The following is a 19,676-nucleotide window of genomic DNA, read 5'->3' on the forward strand; positions in this document are numbered from 1 at the left end:
TTTATTAGATTTGTTATTTGCCAGTATTTTCTCCTGCTCTGTGGCTTATTTGTTTTTCATTTTCTTCACTGTCTTTGACAGAACAAAAGTTTTAAATTTTCACAAAGTCCAGTTTTTTTTTTCTTTTATGGATTGTGTCTTTGGTTTCCTACCCTAAAAACTCATTGGCAACCCCAAGGTCATGCAGATTTTCTTGCCATTTTTTAAAAAAGTTTTAAATGTTTTATTTATTTTTGAGAGAGCGAGAGCTAGTGAAAGAGCATGGGGAAGGGGCAGAGAGACGGGGATACATAGAATCTGAAGCAGACTCCAGGCTCTGAGCTGTCAGCACAGAGCCGGACGCAGGACTTGAACTCACGAACCGCAAGATCATGGCCTGAGCCAAAGTCAGAAGCTTTACCAACTGAGCCACCCAGGCGCCCCTCACCATTTTTAAGAGAAGTATTATTTAAAGAAAAATTGTATAGTTTTGCATTTTACATGTAGGTTTGTGAGCTGTTCTGAATAAATTTTTGTACAAGGTATGATATTATGGACATCCAGTTGTGCCAGCACTGATTTTGAAAGGCTATCCTTTCTCCATTAAATTGCCTTTGTACTTCTGTCAAAAGCCAGTTTATATTTGTGCGGGTCTATTTCTGGGCTGTGTTCTGTTCCATTCATCTATGTGTCTCTTCTTTTGCCAATATTGCATTGTCTTGATTACAGTGGCATTATAATAAGTCTTGAAATTGGATAGCGTAAGCCTTCCAACTTTCTACTTGGTTGTTTTTAATCTCCGGGTAGTCTATTTTTTTTTTAATTTATTTATTTTTTTTATTTTGAGAGAGCACAAGCACAGGAGGGGCAGAGAGAGAGGGAGAGAGAGAATCTCAAGCAGGCTTCACGCTTTCAGCACGGAGCCCAATGTGGGGCTCGATCCCATAAACCATGAGATCATGACCTGAACCGAAATCAAGAGTCAGGTGCTTAAGTGACTGAGCCACCCAGGCACCCCATCTGTGTAAGTCTGTTTTATAGATGTATCATAATTAATGAGGTTTCTACTGAAGGACATTTAAAGGGTTGTTTTTTGCTATAATAAATGATGCTGAGATGAACATCTTTACACATACATCTTTTTGGACTGTGTGATTCCTTTTTCAGGATAAATTCCTAGAATGGGAATACTGGGTAAGATGTAAACATTACCTCTTTTTTTCCTCCCAATTTTCTGAGGTTATTAGAGGTTATATTATTTTTCTCATTGAGGGAAAATTCATATGACGTCAGCCGTTTTAAATTGTTTTTTGTTTTTTAAAGTTTATTTATTTTGCGGGAGAGAGCACACACATGGGAGAGGGGCAGAGAGAGTGGGAGAAAGAGAATCTGAAGTAGGCTCTGCTCTGTCAGTGCAGAGCCGGATGTGGGGCTCGATCTCATGAACCGTGAAATCATGACCTGGGCCAAAATCAAGAGTCAGACGTTTAAACATCTGAACCACACAGGTGCCCAGCATCAGCCATTTTAAAGTGAATGATTCTGGGGCATCTGGCTGGCTCAGTCAGTAGAGCATGTGACTCTTGATCTCGGGGTTGTGAGTTTGAGCCCCATGTTGGGTGTATAGATTACTTAAAAAATCAAATATTTAAAGTGAACGATTCAGTGTCATTTGGTATATTCACAGTGGTGTACAACCATACCCTCTGTCTAGTTCCAAAATATTTCCACCACCCCAAAAGAAAACCCCATACCCATTAAGCAGTTACTTGCCCATTTTCCCTTCCCTCCCAGCTCCTGGCAAATACTTGTCTGCTTTCTGTCCCTATAGATTTTACCTATTCCGGATATTTCATATAAACGCAGTCATATAATCTGTTAGTATGTATTGGTAATTTGTTCCTTTTTATGGTTGAATAATTTTCCTTTGTATGTATAGATCACAATTTGTCCCATCTATTGATGGGCATTAGTACCTTAGGCTATTATGAATAGTGCTACTGTGAACTTGTATGTATATGTACATGTATTTGTTTGATTATCTGTTCTTAGTTATTTTTGGGTAATACCTAGGAGTAGAATTGCTGGGTCATGGTAATTCTATGTCTACCTTTTTGAGGAATTGCCAAACTGTTTTACACAATGGCTATATTATTTTACATTCCCACCAGCAATGTGTAAGGGTATCAATTTCTCTACCTTGTCTCCAACACTTGTTATTTTTCCTTTTAAAAAATTATTTTTAACTTTTATTATTTTTTTTAGGTTTGTTTATTTTGAGACAGAGAGGGCACAAGCCGGGGAGAGGCAGAGAGAGAGAATCCTAAGCAGGCTTTGCACTCCATGCTGAGCTCAACATGGGACTTAGTCTCATGATGGTGAAATCATGACCTAGCCAAAATCAGGAGTTGGACGCTCAAACGATTGAGCCATCCAGGCGTCCTTTTCCTTTTTAATAAAATTTTCCTTAAAAAAAAAAAAATTATAGCATCCTAGTGGGTGTGAAAGTGGTATCACTTTACAGTTTTGATTTACATTTTCTTAGTGGCCATTTGTGTAATATCTTCTTTGGAAAAAATATCTACTTAGGTCTTGTGTTCATTTTTTTTTTTTTTAATGTTTATTTTTGAGATGAGAGAGAGTATGAGTGGGGGAGAGGCAGAGAGAGAGGGAGACACAGAATCCCAAGCAGGCTCTAGGCTCTGAGCTGTCAGCACAGAGCCGGATGTGGGGCTTGAACCCACGAACCGTGAGATCGTGACCTGAGCTGAAGTAGGACACTCAGCTGACTGAGCCACCCAGGCGCCTCTTGTGTTCATTTTTAAATTGGGTTGGTTGTCTTTTTGTTGCTGGTTGGCACACATTACATTTTGATACATATTGCCAGACTTTTGGTTTGAAGAAAGTTTGTATCAGTGGTATGTCTATTTTTGTTCACCCTTGCAATTCTGTGTATTACCTATCTTTTCATTATTATAGTTTGGTAAACAAATGAATTTCATTTTGATTTCATTTCTTTGGTTAATTGTCTTTTCAAGGGTGCATTGGTCATTTGTGTATTGCTTGTTTTAATTCCTTGCTCATACCTGTTATGCCCACTTCTATATAATGGTTTTCATTTTTGTGTTTATTGCTTTTTAAGAGTTTTTTGTGTATTGTAAGTTTGAATCCTTTATGCAGTCTCATGTATTGGAAGTATTTTTTTCAGTTGGTCATTTGTCTTTTGACTTGTATGATTCTTTGGGGTCATAATAAATGTTTTAGGTTTGTATGTTCTCATACTTTTTGTGAGTACATGTTAGTTTTAACATTCTTTTAGAAAGAGAATATTATAGGGGCACCCGGCTAGCTCAGTCAGTAGAACATGGACTCTTGCTCTCTGGGTCATGAGTTCAAGTCCCACGTTGCGCATAGAGCCTACTTTATTATTTTTTCTTAAAGATTTAAAAACTTTTAAAAATGTTTATTTATTTTTGAGAGAGAGAGAGAGGCAGAGCGTGAGCCAGGGAGGGGCAGAGAGAGAGAGAGAGAGAGAGAGAGAGAGAGAGAGAATCCGAAGCAGGCTCCAGACTCTGAGCTGTCAGCACAGAGCCCAGTACGGGGCTCCAACTCATGAACAGTGAGACCATGACCTGAGCTGAAGTCAGACGCTTAACTGATTGAGCCATCCAGGTGCCCCGAGTCTACTTTAAAAAAAAAATGAGAATGTTATAATAGATTTATAATGTATTGAACTGTGAATTTGTTCACAACTTACAGATGTGAACAAAAAGTATTGTTGATGCTCTGGTGTAAATGAAGGTATACTCAGGCCTCCTTGCCTTCAGCATGCCTGTTGCTCTTTCCTTGCAGTCCCCTACATACATAATTACAGATGGAATATGGGATTCTATGTTGTCCAGGTGGGTACTTTGGTTAGCTACCCCACTACCCAGTTTCCTTACTTTCCTTTTTTTTTTTTTGGTTTACATCTTGCTAGTGCCTAGCATCATAACTTGTAATGGTGGTTCTCACTCCCAGGTGCACAGTGTAATCACCTGGGTAGCATTAAAAAACATTGATGCTCAGGCTTATAGTATTCAGAAAGTGTGTATTGATTAGAATTAGATTTAGATGATTTGCCTAATAGGCACATGTTTCCTAATTTATAGTCTGTCTTTACTCTGAGGTCTTCATTTAGCTTATTTAGCCTAGCAGGCAGTTTTATTTACTGAGAAAACTGGGTTTTAGTCTCAGCTTTGCCACTAACTCGCTGTACTTATAACCTGGGACAAGATACTGCCCTCTCTGGGCTTTAGTTTCCTCTTTGGCTATATTAGTGAGGGGGGACTGATTAGATCAGATCAGGAGTGGGCAGACTTTTTCTGTTAAGGTCCAGTTAGTAAATATTTTAGGCTTTGTGGGTCATACAGTGTCTGTCAGTGTCTATTTTATTTATTTTTTATTTGTTTTGAGAGAAAGAGTGGGCATGCTTGTGTGTGGGAGGGGCAGAGAGAGAGAGAGAGAGGGAGGGAGGGAGGGAGGGAGGGAGGGAGGGAGAGAATCCCAAGCAGTCTTCGCACTGTCAGCACAGACCCTGAAGCCAGGCTTGATCCCCATGAATCCCAAGATCATGACCTGAGCTGAAATAGAGTTGGACACTTAACCAACTGAGCCACCCAGGCTCCCCTGTCTGTCATGGTGTCTAAAGCTCCTTTTAACTCTGGTATTTTGTGGTTCTCTTCTTTCAAACCCTAGCCAGGGGTCTCACCTCGAAACACCAAGAAAAATCTTGTTTAATCACCACCAATTAAATATAGATAATACCAAGCACTTCTATAGTGCTTATTACCATTTGCCTGCCATTATTCTAAATATTTCATCTATATTAACTCTAATCTCCAGAATAACATAGTGAGGAGTGTAGGTACTATTATTATTATTATTATTATTATTATTCCCATTTTATAGATTAGGATACTTGAGGCAAGGAAAACTAAGATACTTAAATATCCTGCGAAATGAAGTTGGGTAGTGGAGTCAGAATTTGAACCCATGCTTCTGGCTCCCATCATACACTGTTGGCTTTCCCTAACTTAGATACAGACCTCCAAATAATATATGCTCTATCTCAGGTATCTTAAAATAAAATCTCACTGAAACTATCAAAAGTGGGCCAATCTGGAGGCTGTAAAATTGGCCACAAGAAGAGCTTTATTATTGATTTTATTTTCTCAAAAGAGCCCTTTTGTTTCTGTCCCAGCATTATGGTCACATGGCATCGTCTTTGTTTATATTTTCAGCTTTCTATCATATTTACTCTTCAAAACCTTGAAGGGGTTCAGTGTATGGAAACTGTCTTCTCAGTTTCTGGAATTTAATTTCACCTTAGTAGGAATTCATTACTTCAATCAAGCAAACAGACTAGAGTCAAATGGGAATAAAAACTCCTCACGAGAGGCAGCAGAAACAGCTTGTGTTATGGGCAGAGCATCTAGGCTTTAGTCGTGTCTCTATTGCCAGCCAATTATATATGCAGGGGAGCTCCCTGAGCCTCTGTATTCTCAAGTATAAAATTTCAGGTGATCGGACCGGGTAGATGATCTCAGAATTTCCTTACATCCATGCTTTGCCAGGGCTTGCAGGTGGACGTCTAAGCAGCCACTGCAGAGGCTCTCCGTTGCAGAGTTTCTCATACTTCAACTTTAAAGTATGTTAAAAGTATGTTAACTTTTTTTTTTTTTTAACGTTTATTTATTTTTGAGACAGAGAGAGACAAAGCATGAACGGGGGAGGGTCAGAGAGAGGGAGACACAGAATCTGAAACAGGCTCCAGGCTCTGAGCTGTCAGCACAGAGCCCGACGCGGGGCTCGAACTCACAGACTGCGAAATCGTGACCTGAGCCAAAGTCAGCTGCTTAACCGACTGAACCACCCAGGCGCCCCAAAAGTATGTTAACTTTAAAGTATGCCAGTTTTGCATTCTCTGCCCTGATCTGTCTGCATTTATTTATCTATTTACTTAAACGTTTATTTATTTATTGAGAGGGACGAGTGGGGAAGGGGAGAGAGAGAGAGAGAGAGAGAGAGAGAGAGAGAGAGAGAGAGAGAGAGAGAATCCCAAGCAGGCTCCGCACTGTCAGCACGGAGTCCGATGTGGGGCTTGAAGTCACGAACCACGAGATCATGACCTGAGGCAAAGAAATCAAGACTTGGATGCTCAATCTACTGAGCCACCCAGGTGCCCCTGTCTGCATTTATTTAGATGTAAAAATTCATGTTTTACGTTCCTTTTACCAGTTAGGAAGATCTGGTGCTTAAGAAGAATGCATAGTGTACTTATTATGTATGCACCTCTCAGTTTGAGAAGCATGGCCTTGTATTATGATTGTAGTTCCTTTTCCCTTAAATAGAGATAGCCATTGGAGGACCAAAAGTCTCTATCTGCACTACAAATTCCAAACCACTCCTCTCACTAGACTGAACACATCAGGTACAGGTTCTCCCACTTTCTGAGCATCTTAATCTGTCTGGTTTAGTCAGCATGTCTGCAGTTGAACTTCTGCCAAGCAAAGCTAAAAGGAGTAGTTGCCTGCCATGTTCCTGCAGCTAATTCATTCTTTCTTAATAAAGTGTACATTTTTTAAGAAGTTATCCTTTTATTAAGAAAGAAAAGTTAAATAGGGTGCCTGGGTGGCTCAGTCGGTGGTTAAGCGTCTGACTTTTGATTTCAGCTCAGGTCTTGATCTCAGGGTTGTGAGTTCAAACCCTACATTGGGCTCTGCTGGGTGTGAAGCCTACTAAGAAAGAGAGAAAGGGAGAGGGAGGGAGGGAAGGAAGTTAGGCAAGAGATTTGACCTTTTCTCTACTTTTCCACATCTCTTCATTTGAATAATCAAATTCAAAATCTTTAAAAAAAATTTTTTTTTAAATGTTTTCTTTATTTTTGAGACAGAAAGAGACAGAGCATGAGCAGGGGAGGGGCAGAGAGAGAGCGAGACACAGAATCTGAAGCAGGCTCCAGGCTCTGAGCGGTCAGCACAGAGCCCAACGCGGGGCTCGAACTCACGAACCGCGAGATCATGACCTAAGCCGAAGCGGATGCTCAACCGACTGAACCACCCAGGTGCCCCAAATTCAAATTCTTTTAATCAAAAAGGAAAATCAACTTTTGGTGACAGAGTCAGGAAAGCGATTGAAGGATTTCAGGATCTAATTTGGATTGGGAAGGAAATGAAGTTAAAAGGGGGAAGATAACTTATGAGGAAGAAACCAAACAAGGAGGGCAGCTTTTCATTTTGCTTATAAACAGCTATGTTGGGGCATCATAGCCAACCTGAACTCAGACAGAGCTCCACAATCTGCCCAGTGTCCAGGATCTTGCTGATTAACACACTTATTAGGGCCACCCTAGAGCATAAAAACCCTAAAGGGTTGGAGCCAAGTTGCCTGGATTTTAAGTCCTAGCCCCACTACTTACTAGCTATGCAACCTCTCTGTGCTTCAGATTTTTTTTTTTATGTTTATTATTTATTTTGAGAGAGACAAAGATAACACAAGGGTGGGAGGGGCAGAGAGAGACGGAGAGAGAGAATCCCAAGCAGACTCCACGCTGTCAGTACAGAGCCTGATGAGGGGCTCAAACCCATGAAACCGTGATATCCTGACCTAAACCAAAACCACCCAGGGATTTGGGGGAGTTTCTCCATGGTGAAATTTCTTTGGACCAGGGTTTCTCAACTTCAGGACTGTTGACATTTTGGGTTGGGATAATTTTTTGCTGTGTGAGCTCATATTTCCTTGTACTATCCAGTTAAATACCTAGAACATTAAATGTTTGGTGGTTATGATATTTAAAGAAGATGGTACAGTCACACTTTAATGTCTCTTAGAAACTTTAAATCACGTATGTCTTTATAGTACAGTTACTTGTATCTCTGTTTCTGCTAGCCTGGACTCCTTGAGGACAGGGACCCTTTCTTAATCTTCTTTGCATGCCTAACATCTTGCAGATTACCTGGCACATAATAGACTCAGTAAATGTTTGCAGAGATAAGTCAGTTATGTTGATAATTGGCTAAGTAGGTTAAACCTGGGATTTTTCAGAATATTTCAGCTATCAGACCTCACAAAGAGGCCAGAGCCTCCTTAGTATTGACAGAATCTGATTTGTGCAGAGAGAAGCATTTTATCCAGTCATTTCTGTGTACACAGATCACAGGTGTCTTCTGGGAGAGTAGGAGATGGAACGGAGTGGCATACTGCCTTTAAAAGATAACACAAACCCTTTAAGCTCTTCTTAGCACCCAGGGCTGCCTGTTCGATAGGCAAAGTCACACTGAAACTGTAATTGAAGCTGGAAAATAGGTGAAATGTAAAGCAATCAGCTACAAACCTAACTTACCCTGGTGGAATGTTGTTTTGTGGGCAGGTAATAAAATAAGCCCAGTTGGGGCATTTGCAATATAAATATCTGTATGGACCAAATGTGATGTTTACAAAAATTGATTGGTTTCTAAATTTGTTTAGATATTTATCCTTAGTGCCAATGTGTAAAATGTTGCTGTGTTTTTGCTTTTTGGCTGGGTGGTATGATTTTAATTGATAAGCAATGTATGCCCTAAAATGCATCATTCATGGGGCACCTGGCTGGCTCAGTTGGTGGAGCATGTGACTCTTTATCTCAGGATTATGCGTTCAAGCCCCCTGTTGTGTGTAGAGATTACTTAAAAGTAAAATCTTAAATGCATAATTCGTAAGTGTACAAAAAGTGAAAATACCTGTGTAGGGGTGCTTGGGTGGCTCAGTCAGTTAAGCGTCGACTCTTGGTTTCAGCTCAGGTCACGATCTCACAGTTGGTGAGTTTGCTGCCTTGCTCCCTGTTGCCCCAGCTTGCTCTCTCTTTCTCTCTCTCTCTCTCAAAAAAATGAAACATAAAAAAATTTAAAAAGTGAAAATACCTGTGTAACCACAACTCAGTTTAAGAAATAGAACGTTACCAGTCCTCTCGATAGTTTTGAAAATTGTAATTTGATCCAGCAATTCCACTTCTGGGTGTATATTTAAAAGAATTGAAAAATACAGCAAATGTTTGAAAATTTCATTTCATTGCAGATATTCACTGTTTTCTCATTGTGCTGAAAATCTGTCATCCAAGTCTTTCGTTGTTATTGTGGTAAAATATACATGACATAAAATGTACCATTTTACCATGCATTAAGCACATTCACATTGTTCTGCAACCTTCACCCTCTATCTCCAGATCTTTTTCATCTTCCCAACTGAAATTCTGTACCCATTTTTTTTAAGTAAAAAAATTTTTTTAAAAACATTTATTTATTTTTGAGAGACACAGAGAGAGAGAGAGAGAGAGAGAGAGCATGAGTGGGGGAGGGACAGAGAGAGAGAGACAGACAGACAGACAGAATTGGAAGCAAGCTCCAGGCTCTGAGCTGTCAGCACAGAGCCCAATGCAAGGCTCGAACCTGTGAACCCTGAGACACTCAACTGACTGAGCCACCCAGGCACCCCTGTACCCGTTTTATATGGACTCTTCATTGTTCTCTGCCCCAGCACCTGGCAACCACCATTCTACTTTTTGCCTCTGAATTTTTACTAGTTTAGTTACATCATGTAAGTAGAATCATACAATATTTGGCTTTTTGTTACTGAGTTATTTTACTTATCATAATATCTTTAAGGTTCATCCATGTTATAGTATGTGTCAGAATTTCCTTCCCTTTTAGGGCTGAATAATAATGGAATAACACATTTTATTTATCCATTCATTCATGGTGGACTTTTGGCCTCAGTGATTGATGCTGCTATTATAGACATGGGTGTATAAATACCTGTTCAGCTCCCTGCTTTCAGTTCTTTGGGGTACATACCCAGAAGTGGAGTTGCTAGATAATATGGTAATTCTATTTTTTTATGTGTTGTTTTTAAGGTTTTATTTTTTAGTAATCTACACTCACTGTGGGGCTTGAACTCACAACCTTGAGATCAAGTGTCACATGCTCTACAGACTGAGTCAGCCAGTGTCCCTCTATTTTTTATGTTTTGGTGAATCACCGTACTGTTTTCCATCCACAGCAATGTCATTTTACATCCCCACCAACAGTACACAGGGGTTCTAATATCTCTACATCTTCACCAACATTTGTTATTTTTTGTTTTTTGATAATAGCTATCTCTGTGTATGAAGTGCATCCAGATTTTTTTTTTTTAATTTTTTTTTTCAACTTTTTTTTTTTTTTGGGGGGGGACAGAGAGAGACAGAGCATGAACGGGGGAGGGGCAGAGAGAGAGGGAGACACAGAATCGGAAACAGGCTCCAGGCTCCGAGCCATCAGCCCAGAGCCTGACGCGGGGCTCGAACTCACGGACCGCGAGATCGTGACCTGGCTGAAGTCGGACGCTTAACCGACTGCGCCACCCAGGCGCCCCGCATCCAGATTTTTTTATAGGAACTTTTTGTTAGGGAAGTTTTCCAACAAATAAAAAAAATAGAATGAGTACCAGTTGAACTTCTGTGTGTCTGTCACCTAGCTTCAGTAAGTTAGGAACACTTGGCCAATCTTGTTTCATTTAGTCTATCCCTCTTCCACCATTATTGGAATGTAGATCCCAGTTGTCATATACTTTCTTTTTTTTGTCCTATGGTTAAAAACAGAAAATAAAGATAAAATTTTAATGTTATGAATGTTACTGCAAATTTTACTTGCATCATTGTTCTCCCTTTCATTTCGTGATCATAATTCTTTTCTAAAGTAATCTCTACCCAATGTGGGGCTCGAACTCACGACCCCGAGATCAAGAATCAGATGCTCTAATGACTGAGCCAGCCAGGCACCCCAGTGATCGTAATTCTTGTGTCATTATTAACAAATGTCTTTTCAGCGTCATTTTTGCTCTCGTGCGGTGCAGCTATAGATGTACTTTACATATGCCCTTCATCTACCCTTGCCTTCTTGCTTATTAAAAATTTATTCAGGGGTAAAATGAAAAAAATACACAGTAGCTGTGATCACAAGTTGCACAGTCATTTGTAAGCTCAACTTTAACAGCACATCGCTAACTGTCAAAAGAAGTCATATTAGAATGGAAGAGTGAAGCAACATCATTATTTTTTTTTTAATTTTTTTTTTCAACGTTTTTTTATTTTTGGGACAGAGAGAGACAGAGCATGAACGGGGGAGGGGCAGAGAGAGAGGGAGACACAGAATCGGAAGCAGGCTCCAGGCTCCGAGCCATCAGCCCAGAGCCTGACGCGGGGCTCGAACTCACGGACCGCGAGATCGTGACCTGGCTGAAGTCGGACGCTTAACCGACTGCGCCACCCAGGCGCCCCAGCAACATCATTATTGATATAACCTTGGATCAGCTCTCATTTCTTTAAAAAATATATATACTTCCATTCATAAGTACTTCAGTATACTGTATACCTCAAAGTTAAAGACTCCTTTTTTTTTTTAAGTTTATTTTTTTTTGAGAGAGGGAGTAAGCTGGGGAGGGGCTGAGAGACAGGAGAGATAGAGAATCCCAAACCATCTCTGTTCTTTCCTGATGTGGGCTCAAACCCACAAACTGCGAGATTATGATCTGAGCCAAAACTGAGAGTCGGACACTTAACCAACTGAGCCACCCAGGCGCCCCAGTAACTCCTTTTTTATTTTCTCCTTTTTAACAAAACAAAGCAAAACAAAACACAAAACCATAAAGCCATATGATACCTAAACATTAACAATCCTTTTATTATCAGATATCTGTTTAGTACCACCCATATCTTTATGCCCAGTTTCTTTTAGTCTGATGGTATGGGAAACAAAAGTTGACAAATCACTCAAAGATGACAATTCACATTGGTAACCAAGATGTAGTACTTTTGTATGAATTACAGTTTTTAGTTTGTTAACTCTGTGAGCAAGAAGTCTTTCCTTAAACCATGAGTACTTCTTTCTGATATTTGTTGGCATTTGCATATACCATAAATAGTGTAGTAGTCTACTTCCTTTAAAATAAGGTGAGCCTCATTCTGGGGTTACCTTCTGTTTGATTTATGTTGATGTGTTTATTTGTTTAAGCTTACTATTTTAAGGAGTTCTAGAAGATACCCTTAAAGATGAGACTCAAAATGACAATTTACCAGGTATCTAGGTGGCTCAGTCAGTTGAGTGGCTGCCTCTTGATTTTGTCTCAGGTCATGATCCCAGGGTTGTGGGATTGAGCCCCATGTCAGGCTCTGCGCTGAGCATGGAGCCTACTTAAAGATTCTCTCTCCCTCTGCCCCTCTCCCCTCTTGTGCTCGGTTTCTCTTTAAAATTTAAAGAAAAGTGGGGGGGGGGATGAAAATTTATCTACAAATTTATCTATATGTCAGATAGAACATGCTGGTAGGGATATTTACATTTTGGTTTTTTTGTAAGTTGGGGATGGTAATTTTGCATTTGCAGCGATAATTTCCTTAACATTAATCTCAATGTTAAAAACGAGAATCCACTTACAGGGTTCAGAAATCTTCCACTGGCAAAATCAAGTTGTTGCTGTTTGAGTTCTTTCCCATTGATTGGGTCATTTGGAATGCAACAGAGCCAGCTAAAGTTTGTGGGAAAAGAGGGAGAGGAACACGCAATTGTTAACTCCTTTTCTCCTGTAGTCTTCTTAATTTGTGCAGAAGACTGCGGTGTAGGGTATATCCTATAGCACTTTGTAACATCAGAAGGAAGTCTTGCTCAAGATACACAGAGAGAACACCCTGTGATCTAAGATTCCACCAGTATTCAGGTGTAAGAATGCAAGTTTGTTGTCGGGCACAGATTAAATGAGTTAAAGGCAGAGCTGATTCTTTCCTGGTGGCTCTTTATATGTCTTATGTGCACTATTTTACTAATTAACAATTTTATTTTACCTGAAGATAGCTTCTGTCCCTGTTGGGTAAAAAACCTCAGTAGCTACCAGCAAAGAGGCTTCAGAGAGATAAATAATAACACTAAATTTATTTCCCATTATCCTTCTGTTGTGATAGTAGTTGTTGTAATACAGGTAGTAATATAATAACCCTTCATAGCATCTGCAAAGTTAGGCAAAAACTAAGTGCTTTGCATGTATTAACTCACTTAATCCATGCAACAACCCCACGAGATAGACATTATTATCCTCATTTTACTGATGAGGGATTGAGGCACAGAGAAGTTAGTAACTGACTACTCCACTGGTACAAATAGCTGGTAAGTGGCAGAGCTAGGAATTGATCTGAGGCAGCCTGGCGCCAGCGTCCTTCCTCCTAACCATTATACTGTGCTGTACTTAATCGACACCCATGTAAGTAAAGGGAAATGTGAGATAAAAAATGCTTTTAACATCTTTGTGGGCTCTATGGAACTTATTATTTGTTCATTCAATGCTCCCTGTAGAATCAGTGATTACAGAGAGAACATTTAATCTCAAAGCATTCATCCCTATTTTCAAACTAGTATTTTCAGATCTGCAGTCCGAGACCTTGCATTTAGAAAAAGTACATTTGAACTTTTTAGTTGAATTGGCAGATCAAGAGCTTACAGACAGGATATTGCCTTTGAGTATTTAGACTGTATATGCTGGCCCCCTGAAGCAGTAATTTGGTTAGATCACAATGTTTCCACTAGAGTGTAGCAGTATTAGGGGTTCTGACTTCAAAGTGTGTATGTGTGTGTTTTATATGTATCTTTGTAAATAGGCCACTTCTTCACAAATGGAGCCAATGCTATACAAATCCTAGAAATGTTTCAGAGCATTTTAATCCAAGAAATATCTAAGCATTTGAAGTAGAACTATGAGCAATGCAAAATGTTACCTTTCTGGAGACTTATGATAAGTAAAATAAATAAAACAACCTGCCCATTTTTAAATGCTTCAAGTTCAGGCCTAAAGAACTTCCAGTTAATCTTGCAGAATTAGTTCTCACTTGAGCACTGATTTACATACACTTTTTATCTTTAAGTTTAAACTAATTGCCACTATTTGATAAGAAAGCCAGTGTTTCGGGGCGCCTGGGTGGCGCAGTCGGTTAAGCGTCCGACTTCAGCCAGGTCACGATCTCGCGTCCGTGAGTTCGAGCCCCGCGTCAGGCTCTGGGCTGATGGCTCGGAGCCTGGAGCCTGTTTCCGATTCTGTGTCTCCCTCTCTCTCTCTGTCCCTCCCCCGTTCATGCTCTGTCTCTCTCTGTCCCAAAAATAAAAAAAAAAAAAAAAGAAAGCCAGTGTTTTGTTTTCTCCCGCTACCTTTGTCCTGGGTTTCTTGGGTGGGTCCCCTATGCCCTGAACACAAATGCTTAGAGCACATCTATTCCGGTGCTTTGCATCAGTCACGTGTTTGGCTGGAGGGAGGTACGGATCACCATTCCTACCTCAAATGTGCCTTTTATGGAAGCAGGTGACTATCTCATGCTAATTTTCTTTCCCCTAGGTTTATGAAGGCTTAGACATCATCACCAACAAGGTTTCTGCCCAAGAGCAGAGAATGTGCCAGCACCACATGATCAGCTTTGTGGATCCTCTTGTGACAAATTACACAGTTGTGGACTTCAGGAACAAGGCAACTGCTCTGATATCCTTAGGAAAGACAGCAGCTAGGCTTGTGGGTGCAAGGCAGCCCAAGCCAGAAAGTTTTCTTTTCAATGACAGTTTCTTCTAAACAGGGGCACCCAAGACCTAACAACCCATAGGTAGCATCCCCATCTGAACTATATGGATTGAAAGATACAATGCCCTTGCTACTCAGAACCTTGTCTTCAGACTGCAGCATTTAGCATCCCTTGGGCACTTATTAGAAATGCTGAATTTGGTCCTCACTCCAGACCTGTTGAATCAGAATCTGCATTTAACGAGAATCCCAGGTGATTCATAGGCATGTTAAAATTTAAGAAGCTGTTTTAGTGGCAAGAACACTGATTTAGGAACCAGAAAAATCTGTGTTCTAGTCCCAGAACTACCTCTTTGGACCAAGTGGATTTTATCGGGTAGAGAGCATTTACCCCACGGAGCTTCAGTTTCCCACCCTTTAAATGAGGTTACAAAATCAGTTTATAAATATAATGGAGTTACAGTTAGAATTTAATAGGGATTGTTGGGTGAGGGAGGACTGCAAAAACACCAATAAATTTTTTTTTTCTAAAAATAATTTTTTTTCTGTGATCAGTGATCTTTTACTTTTTTAATTTTAATTCCAATATAGTTAACATATAGTGTTACATTAGTTTTAACGCCAATAAATTTTTGAAAATACTAGTATAAGGGAACTGCCCTTCTATTTTAACTGTTTAGACTGCCTTTAATATTTGGACTGCCAGATGGGGCTCCTGGCAGGCTCAGCCGGTAGAGCATGAGACTCTTGATCTCGGGGATCACAAGTTCAATCAAGCCCTATGCTGGGCATAGAGATTACTTTAAAAAATATATTTGGACTGCTAGATATTAAAACATAATGAAAATTCATAATAATTATAATAGCATGGAACTTACACTAGACAGTCTTATGGCACAGAATAGAGAAAACGCAGAATACAAATTCAAATCAATGTCCATACTTAGCTTATGATCAAGGTGGCATTTTAGAACAGTGGAAAAATAAAGCAGCAGTTAATAATTATTCCCAGGACTTGGGGTGCCTAGGTGACCTAGTTGGTTAAGCGTCTGACTTTGGCTTAGGTCACGATCTCACAGTTCTTGAGTTGGAGCCCCGCATCCGGCTCTCTGCTGTTCAGATCCTCTGTCCCCCTCCCTCTCTGCCCTTCCCCTGCTTGTGCACATGTGTTCTCTCTCTCTCTCCAAAATAAACATCAAAAAAATAATTATTTCTAGGACAGCTAATTATTTTGGAAAAAAATAAAATCACAACCTCATTATATATGACATAAATTGCAGATGGATTTCAGAGTTAAATATGTGTTTTCTTAATGAAACTTTAAAACAAATGGGATAATATATAATTGAGTACTTATGTGATTTTAACTACACACAGTAGGGAAGGACTTTGTAGATATCTAGTCTTTAAAAAACATTTTTTTAATGGATTTTTTAAAAAGTCTGTTTATTTTGAGAGAGAGAGTGAGAGTACAAGTTGGGAAGAAGGAGAAAGAGACAATCCCAAGCAGGTACTGATGGTGCAGATCCTGTTGTGGGGCTCAAAACTGTGAGATCATGACCCAAGCTGAAGTCGGCTGCTTAACCAACTGAGCCACCCAGGTGCCCCTAATGGACTTTTTAACTTAATTTTTTCCCTTGTTGTGTTAAAGTACACACAAAACTTCCCACTTAGCCATTTTTTTTTAAGTTTATTTTTTGAGAGAGACAGAATCCCAAGCAGAGACAGGGAGAGAGGATCCCCAGCAGGTTCTGCGTTGTCAGCACAGAGCCCGACACATGAGATCATGACCTGAGCCAAGAAACCAAGAGTTGGACGCTCAACTGACTGAGCCACCCAGACGCCCCTATAAAAAACGCCTATGGATCAATACGAAAAATACTTAAAGGGCCTTAGTAGTAATTCACAAAGGAAGAAGCATAAATAATGGTAAACATGACAAAGGGCTTACCCTTGCTGTTAAGGCCATGCAAATCAAAATAATGAAATCATATTTTTTTGCCTATCAAATAGGCAGAGATTAAAATGCAGATAATAATTCTTGCTCTACCTGCTTTACAAGGCAATTGTATCAGATGAGATAATGTATATGAAAGCCCTTGGCAAATTGAAACATATCACCAAATGTCCATTGTTGCTTTAAGACAGTTTGGTTGTTCAGAAAGAACTGATAGAAAATGGAGTTTTCATATAGGGCAGCATGGGATGACTTAATCACATCACTTACAGGAATGGAGATTTCTGAGTTAAGGTAAGAACTTAGAAACAGAATGTCAGAACTGAAAGTACTTTAAGAAGTGTTCTTAGTTAGCTTTCTTTTTTTTTTTTTTTTTAATGTTTTTATTTATTTTTGAGAGAGAGAGACTGAGCATAAGTGGAGGGGTGGGGGGCAGAGAGAGAGGGAGACACAGAATCTGAAGCAGGCTCCAGACTCTGACCTGTCGGCCCAAAGCCAGACGCAGGGCTCGAACCCACAAACCATGAGATCAGTACCTGAGCTGAAGTCAGATGCCCAACGTACTGAGCCACCCAGGTGCCCCCTTAGTTAGCTTTCTTGATTGGGCAGGTGAAGATATTAGATACTGAGGCCCAGAGAGGAGAAGGGTTTTGCCCAGAATCACAATTGTTTCATGGCTTGGGCAAACAAGTCAAACCTTTTCCCACCAAATGTCACCTATCCCATGTCCCTCCCTCTTTTCCACTCTTTTTTTTGGCATCTCACCATTTTACCCTTCTCTTTTTACTTTCCTTGCTCCCTTTCCCTTTGTTAATCATGTTATATATTTGAATTTTTATTACAGTTACTATGTAATTGTGTGCTCCCTATGCTTAAAGGCAGAATATAGAATTTTTCTTTTAAAAAACAAATAGACAGTGTTTCTTCTTTATGATCCTTGATCGGTAACAGCTTTCTTCCCACCCCACCCCAGCCTCTTCGGGGTTAGTGGGCCTCTGATAGAAAAGAGGTCATCTATCTCTGTGCCCACAGACAGGCTGGCAGGGGGAAGAAGCATGTAAATGAGTCTTTGTCTAGGTTGAAAGTCTCTTTATCAATTATCCTTAGAAGCAAAGCCCTTCATAAAGCAGATAATTATCTGCTCAACAGAGATTCTAAAGAAGAATTCAAAGTAGCAGGGATATAAAAACAATAGAGGCTCAAGTAAATTCAGTACTTACTCAATTGAAAGCAAATATTTCAGGCATTGTGGTAGGGGATTTATATGCCTTGTCACATTTAATGCTCTGAAGAATTCTGGAGAATTTTACAGGTGAGAAAACTGAGTAACTTGCCAGAGAGTTGGAGCTGGTCATTGAAATCTATTTATCTTTGGAACCCATGCTTTTCAGTTTATCTGGTGGAATCTCAAGTGGCCAAAATGTGCATTACTACCACATAATGGTGGGGACTGAGTCCAAGAACCATGGCTTAGAGAAACCAGCTTGTATTTTGCCTTAGAAGGTAAAGTCACACCATGGGCGTCACCTTGGTGGCTTCCTGAGCAGCTGACACTCGGTTCTCTGAGAGCCCTTGGGCTTGTGTTCATTAAACTGATTTGGAATACCAAGCAAGCTTTGAATTTTAGCAGCAAGGCCTAAACATTTTTAGCACTGGAAGGAATTACCATCATGCATTTGTCTCCAGTTTATGCAAGACCCTCTAGAACTAATAGGAAATGCTTCGGAGAACTCATGGGAAACAGTGAAGACTGATATCCATTCATCTTGGTTTCCACCCTTTCCCCTCTGTTCTCCAGACGAATAAATGAGTGTGGTTTCTTGCTAATACCCTCCTTCTCAGGTGAGTCAGGATGCTCTTCTTGATATTAAATATTGTGATAATCTTTCTTAACGTTCACATTGAAGATATATTTGCCCGAGACAAAATTCCTATTGTCGTGGGAGGAACGAATTATTACATTGAGGCTCTGCTCTGGAAAGTTCTTGTCAGTACTAAGGTATGTTTAGTTCACTTGTAAGTCACTGAGGAAATGGGTTCCTCTTGCCAGCTAATTTTAGTGGGAGGAAGGTTGACTTTTGCTTATTTCTTATACTCAGCAACTTAATTTTCTTACTTAATATTCTGAAGCAAGTGCAACCTCTATATGTGAAGTGTGCTCCTGCGGGGTGTGGCCTGAGGGTAAGGGCTGTGTGTGGGAAAAATGCTTCTCTGTGGATTAATTAGCATCTCCATGTAAGTTAACAGTACATCAGTCTGACTCAGCATTTCTTGGCTGTAACAATCTATATGTCAGAGAGATGTCCAACACTAACCTTTCTAATGGAGATGCTATTGCATAGGGTGGGACTTTGCAAACTGTAATGTGCAGGCAATTCTGGTCCACTCTGGTCATTTGCTGAGAAGACTAGACTCATGGATATGTTAATACAGATGCGTTAGCCCTGGTTCCTGTTTATACTTCTGACGAGGAAGCAGGTACCTGAATACTTCCCTAGGCAGTAAGTCCTCTTTTGTTTGCTGTAGCCTCACAACACTACCACAGTGTATCGGAATTTTCTGTTATATGGTCTTTGTCTCACTATATGCCAGGACCTTCTGATTTCTCTCTATTCTGTATTCTCAACTCCCAGCAAGGTGCCTGACACACACACTGTCTCAGTGCTTGTTGAACTGTTAAATTTACTTGTAGATCTTCTTTTAATAGCCCCAGGAGATGGACACTGAGAAAGTGACTGACCGGAAAGCAGAGCTTGAAAAGGAGGATGGCCATGCACTCCACAAACGCTTAAGCCAGGTGGACCCAGAAATGGCTGCCAAGCTGCACCCACATGACAAGCGCAAAGTGGCCCGGTAAGAAAGCCTGGGCCCACTGACTTTGAATCCCTCTGGAGTTGGGCAGTGAGTTGTTCCGTGTGCCTGGGTAATGAGAGGGCTTTGGCAACAGCAGTTGGTGGAGATTGGTGTGTTCCAGCTCACGGTTTGTGAGGCCCCCAGTTACTGCCTCAGTTCCCCTCCCTCAATAAATAATTGCACCCAACTTTGTTGTTAATTTAAAATGTATAGTACAATAGGGGCGCCTGGGTGGCGCAGTCGGTTAAGCGTCCGACTTCAGCCAGGTCACGATCTCGCGGTCTGT

The 19,676-nt window shown here is 40.3% G+C and overlaps 1 protein-coding gene across 8 annotated transcripts in view; it reads left to right on the top strand.

Moving 5' to 3' along the window:
* The window catches only part of TRIT1 (tRNA isopentenyltransferase 1), a 44,109-nt gene that overhangs the window by 11,927 nt on the left and 12,506 nt on the right, over positions 1-19,676 (top strand). For 7 of the 8 annotated variants that reach the window (XR_009258211.1, XM_058717916.1, XM_058717920.1 and 4 more), the window contains exons 2-4: positions 14,404-14,544; positions 18,438-18,536; positions 19,245-19,390. Coding sequence is in view for 7 of the 8 variants with exons in the window: in XM_058717916.1 (XP_058573899.1) it covers positions 14,404-14,544; positions 18,438-18,536; positions 19,245-19,390 (386 nt within the window). In the remaining variant the exon portion in view is untranslated. The remainder of the gene's footprint in view (positions 1-14,403; positions 14,545-18,437; positions 18,537-19,244; positions 19,391-19,676) is intronic. The other variant, XM_058717921.1, reaches the window with a different exon arrangement.

Source organism: Neofelis nebulosa, chromosome 2 (genome assembly GCF_028018385.1).
Source record: "Neofelis nebulosa isolate mNeoNeb1 chromosome 2, mNeoNeb1.pri, whole genome shotgun sequence".
In the NCBI taxonomy this organism is placed as follows: domain Eukaryota; kingdom Metazoa; phylum Chordata; class Mammalia; order Carnivora; family Felidae; genus Neofelis; species Neofelis nebulosa.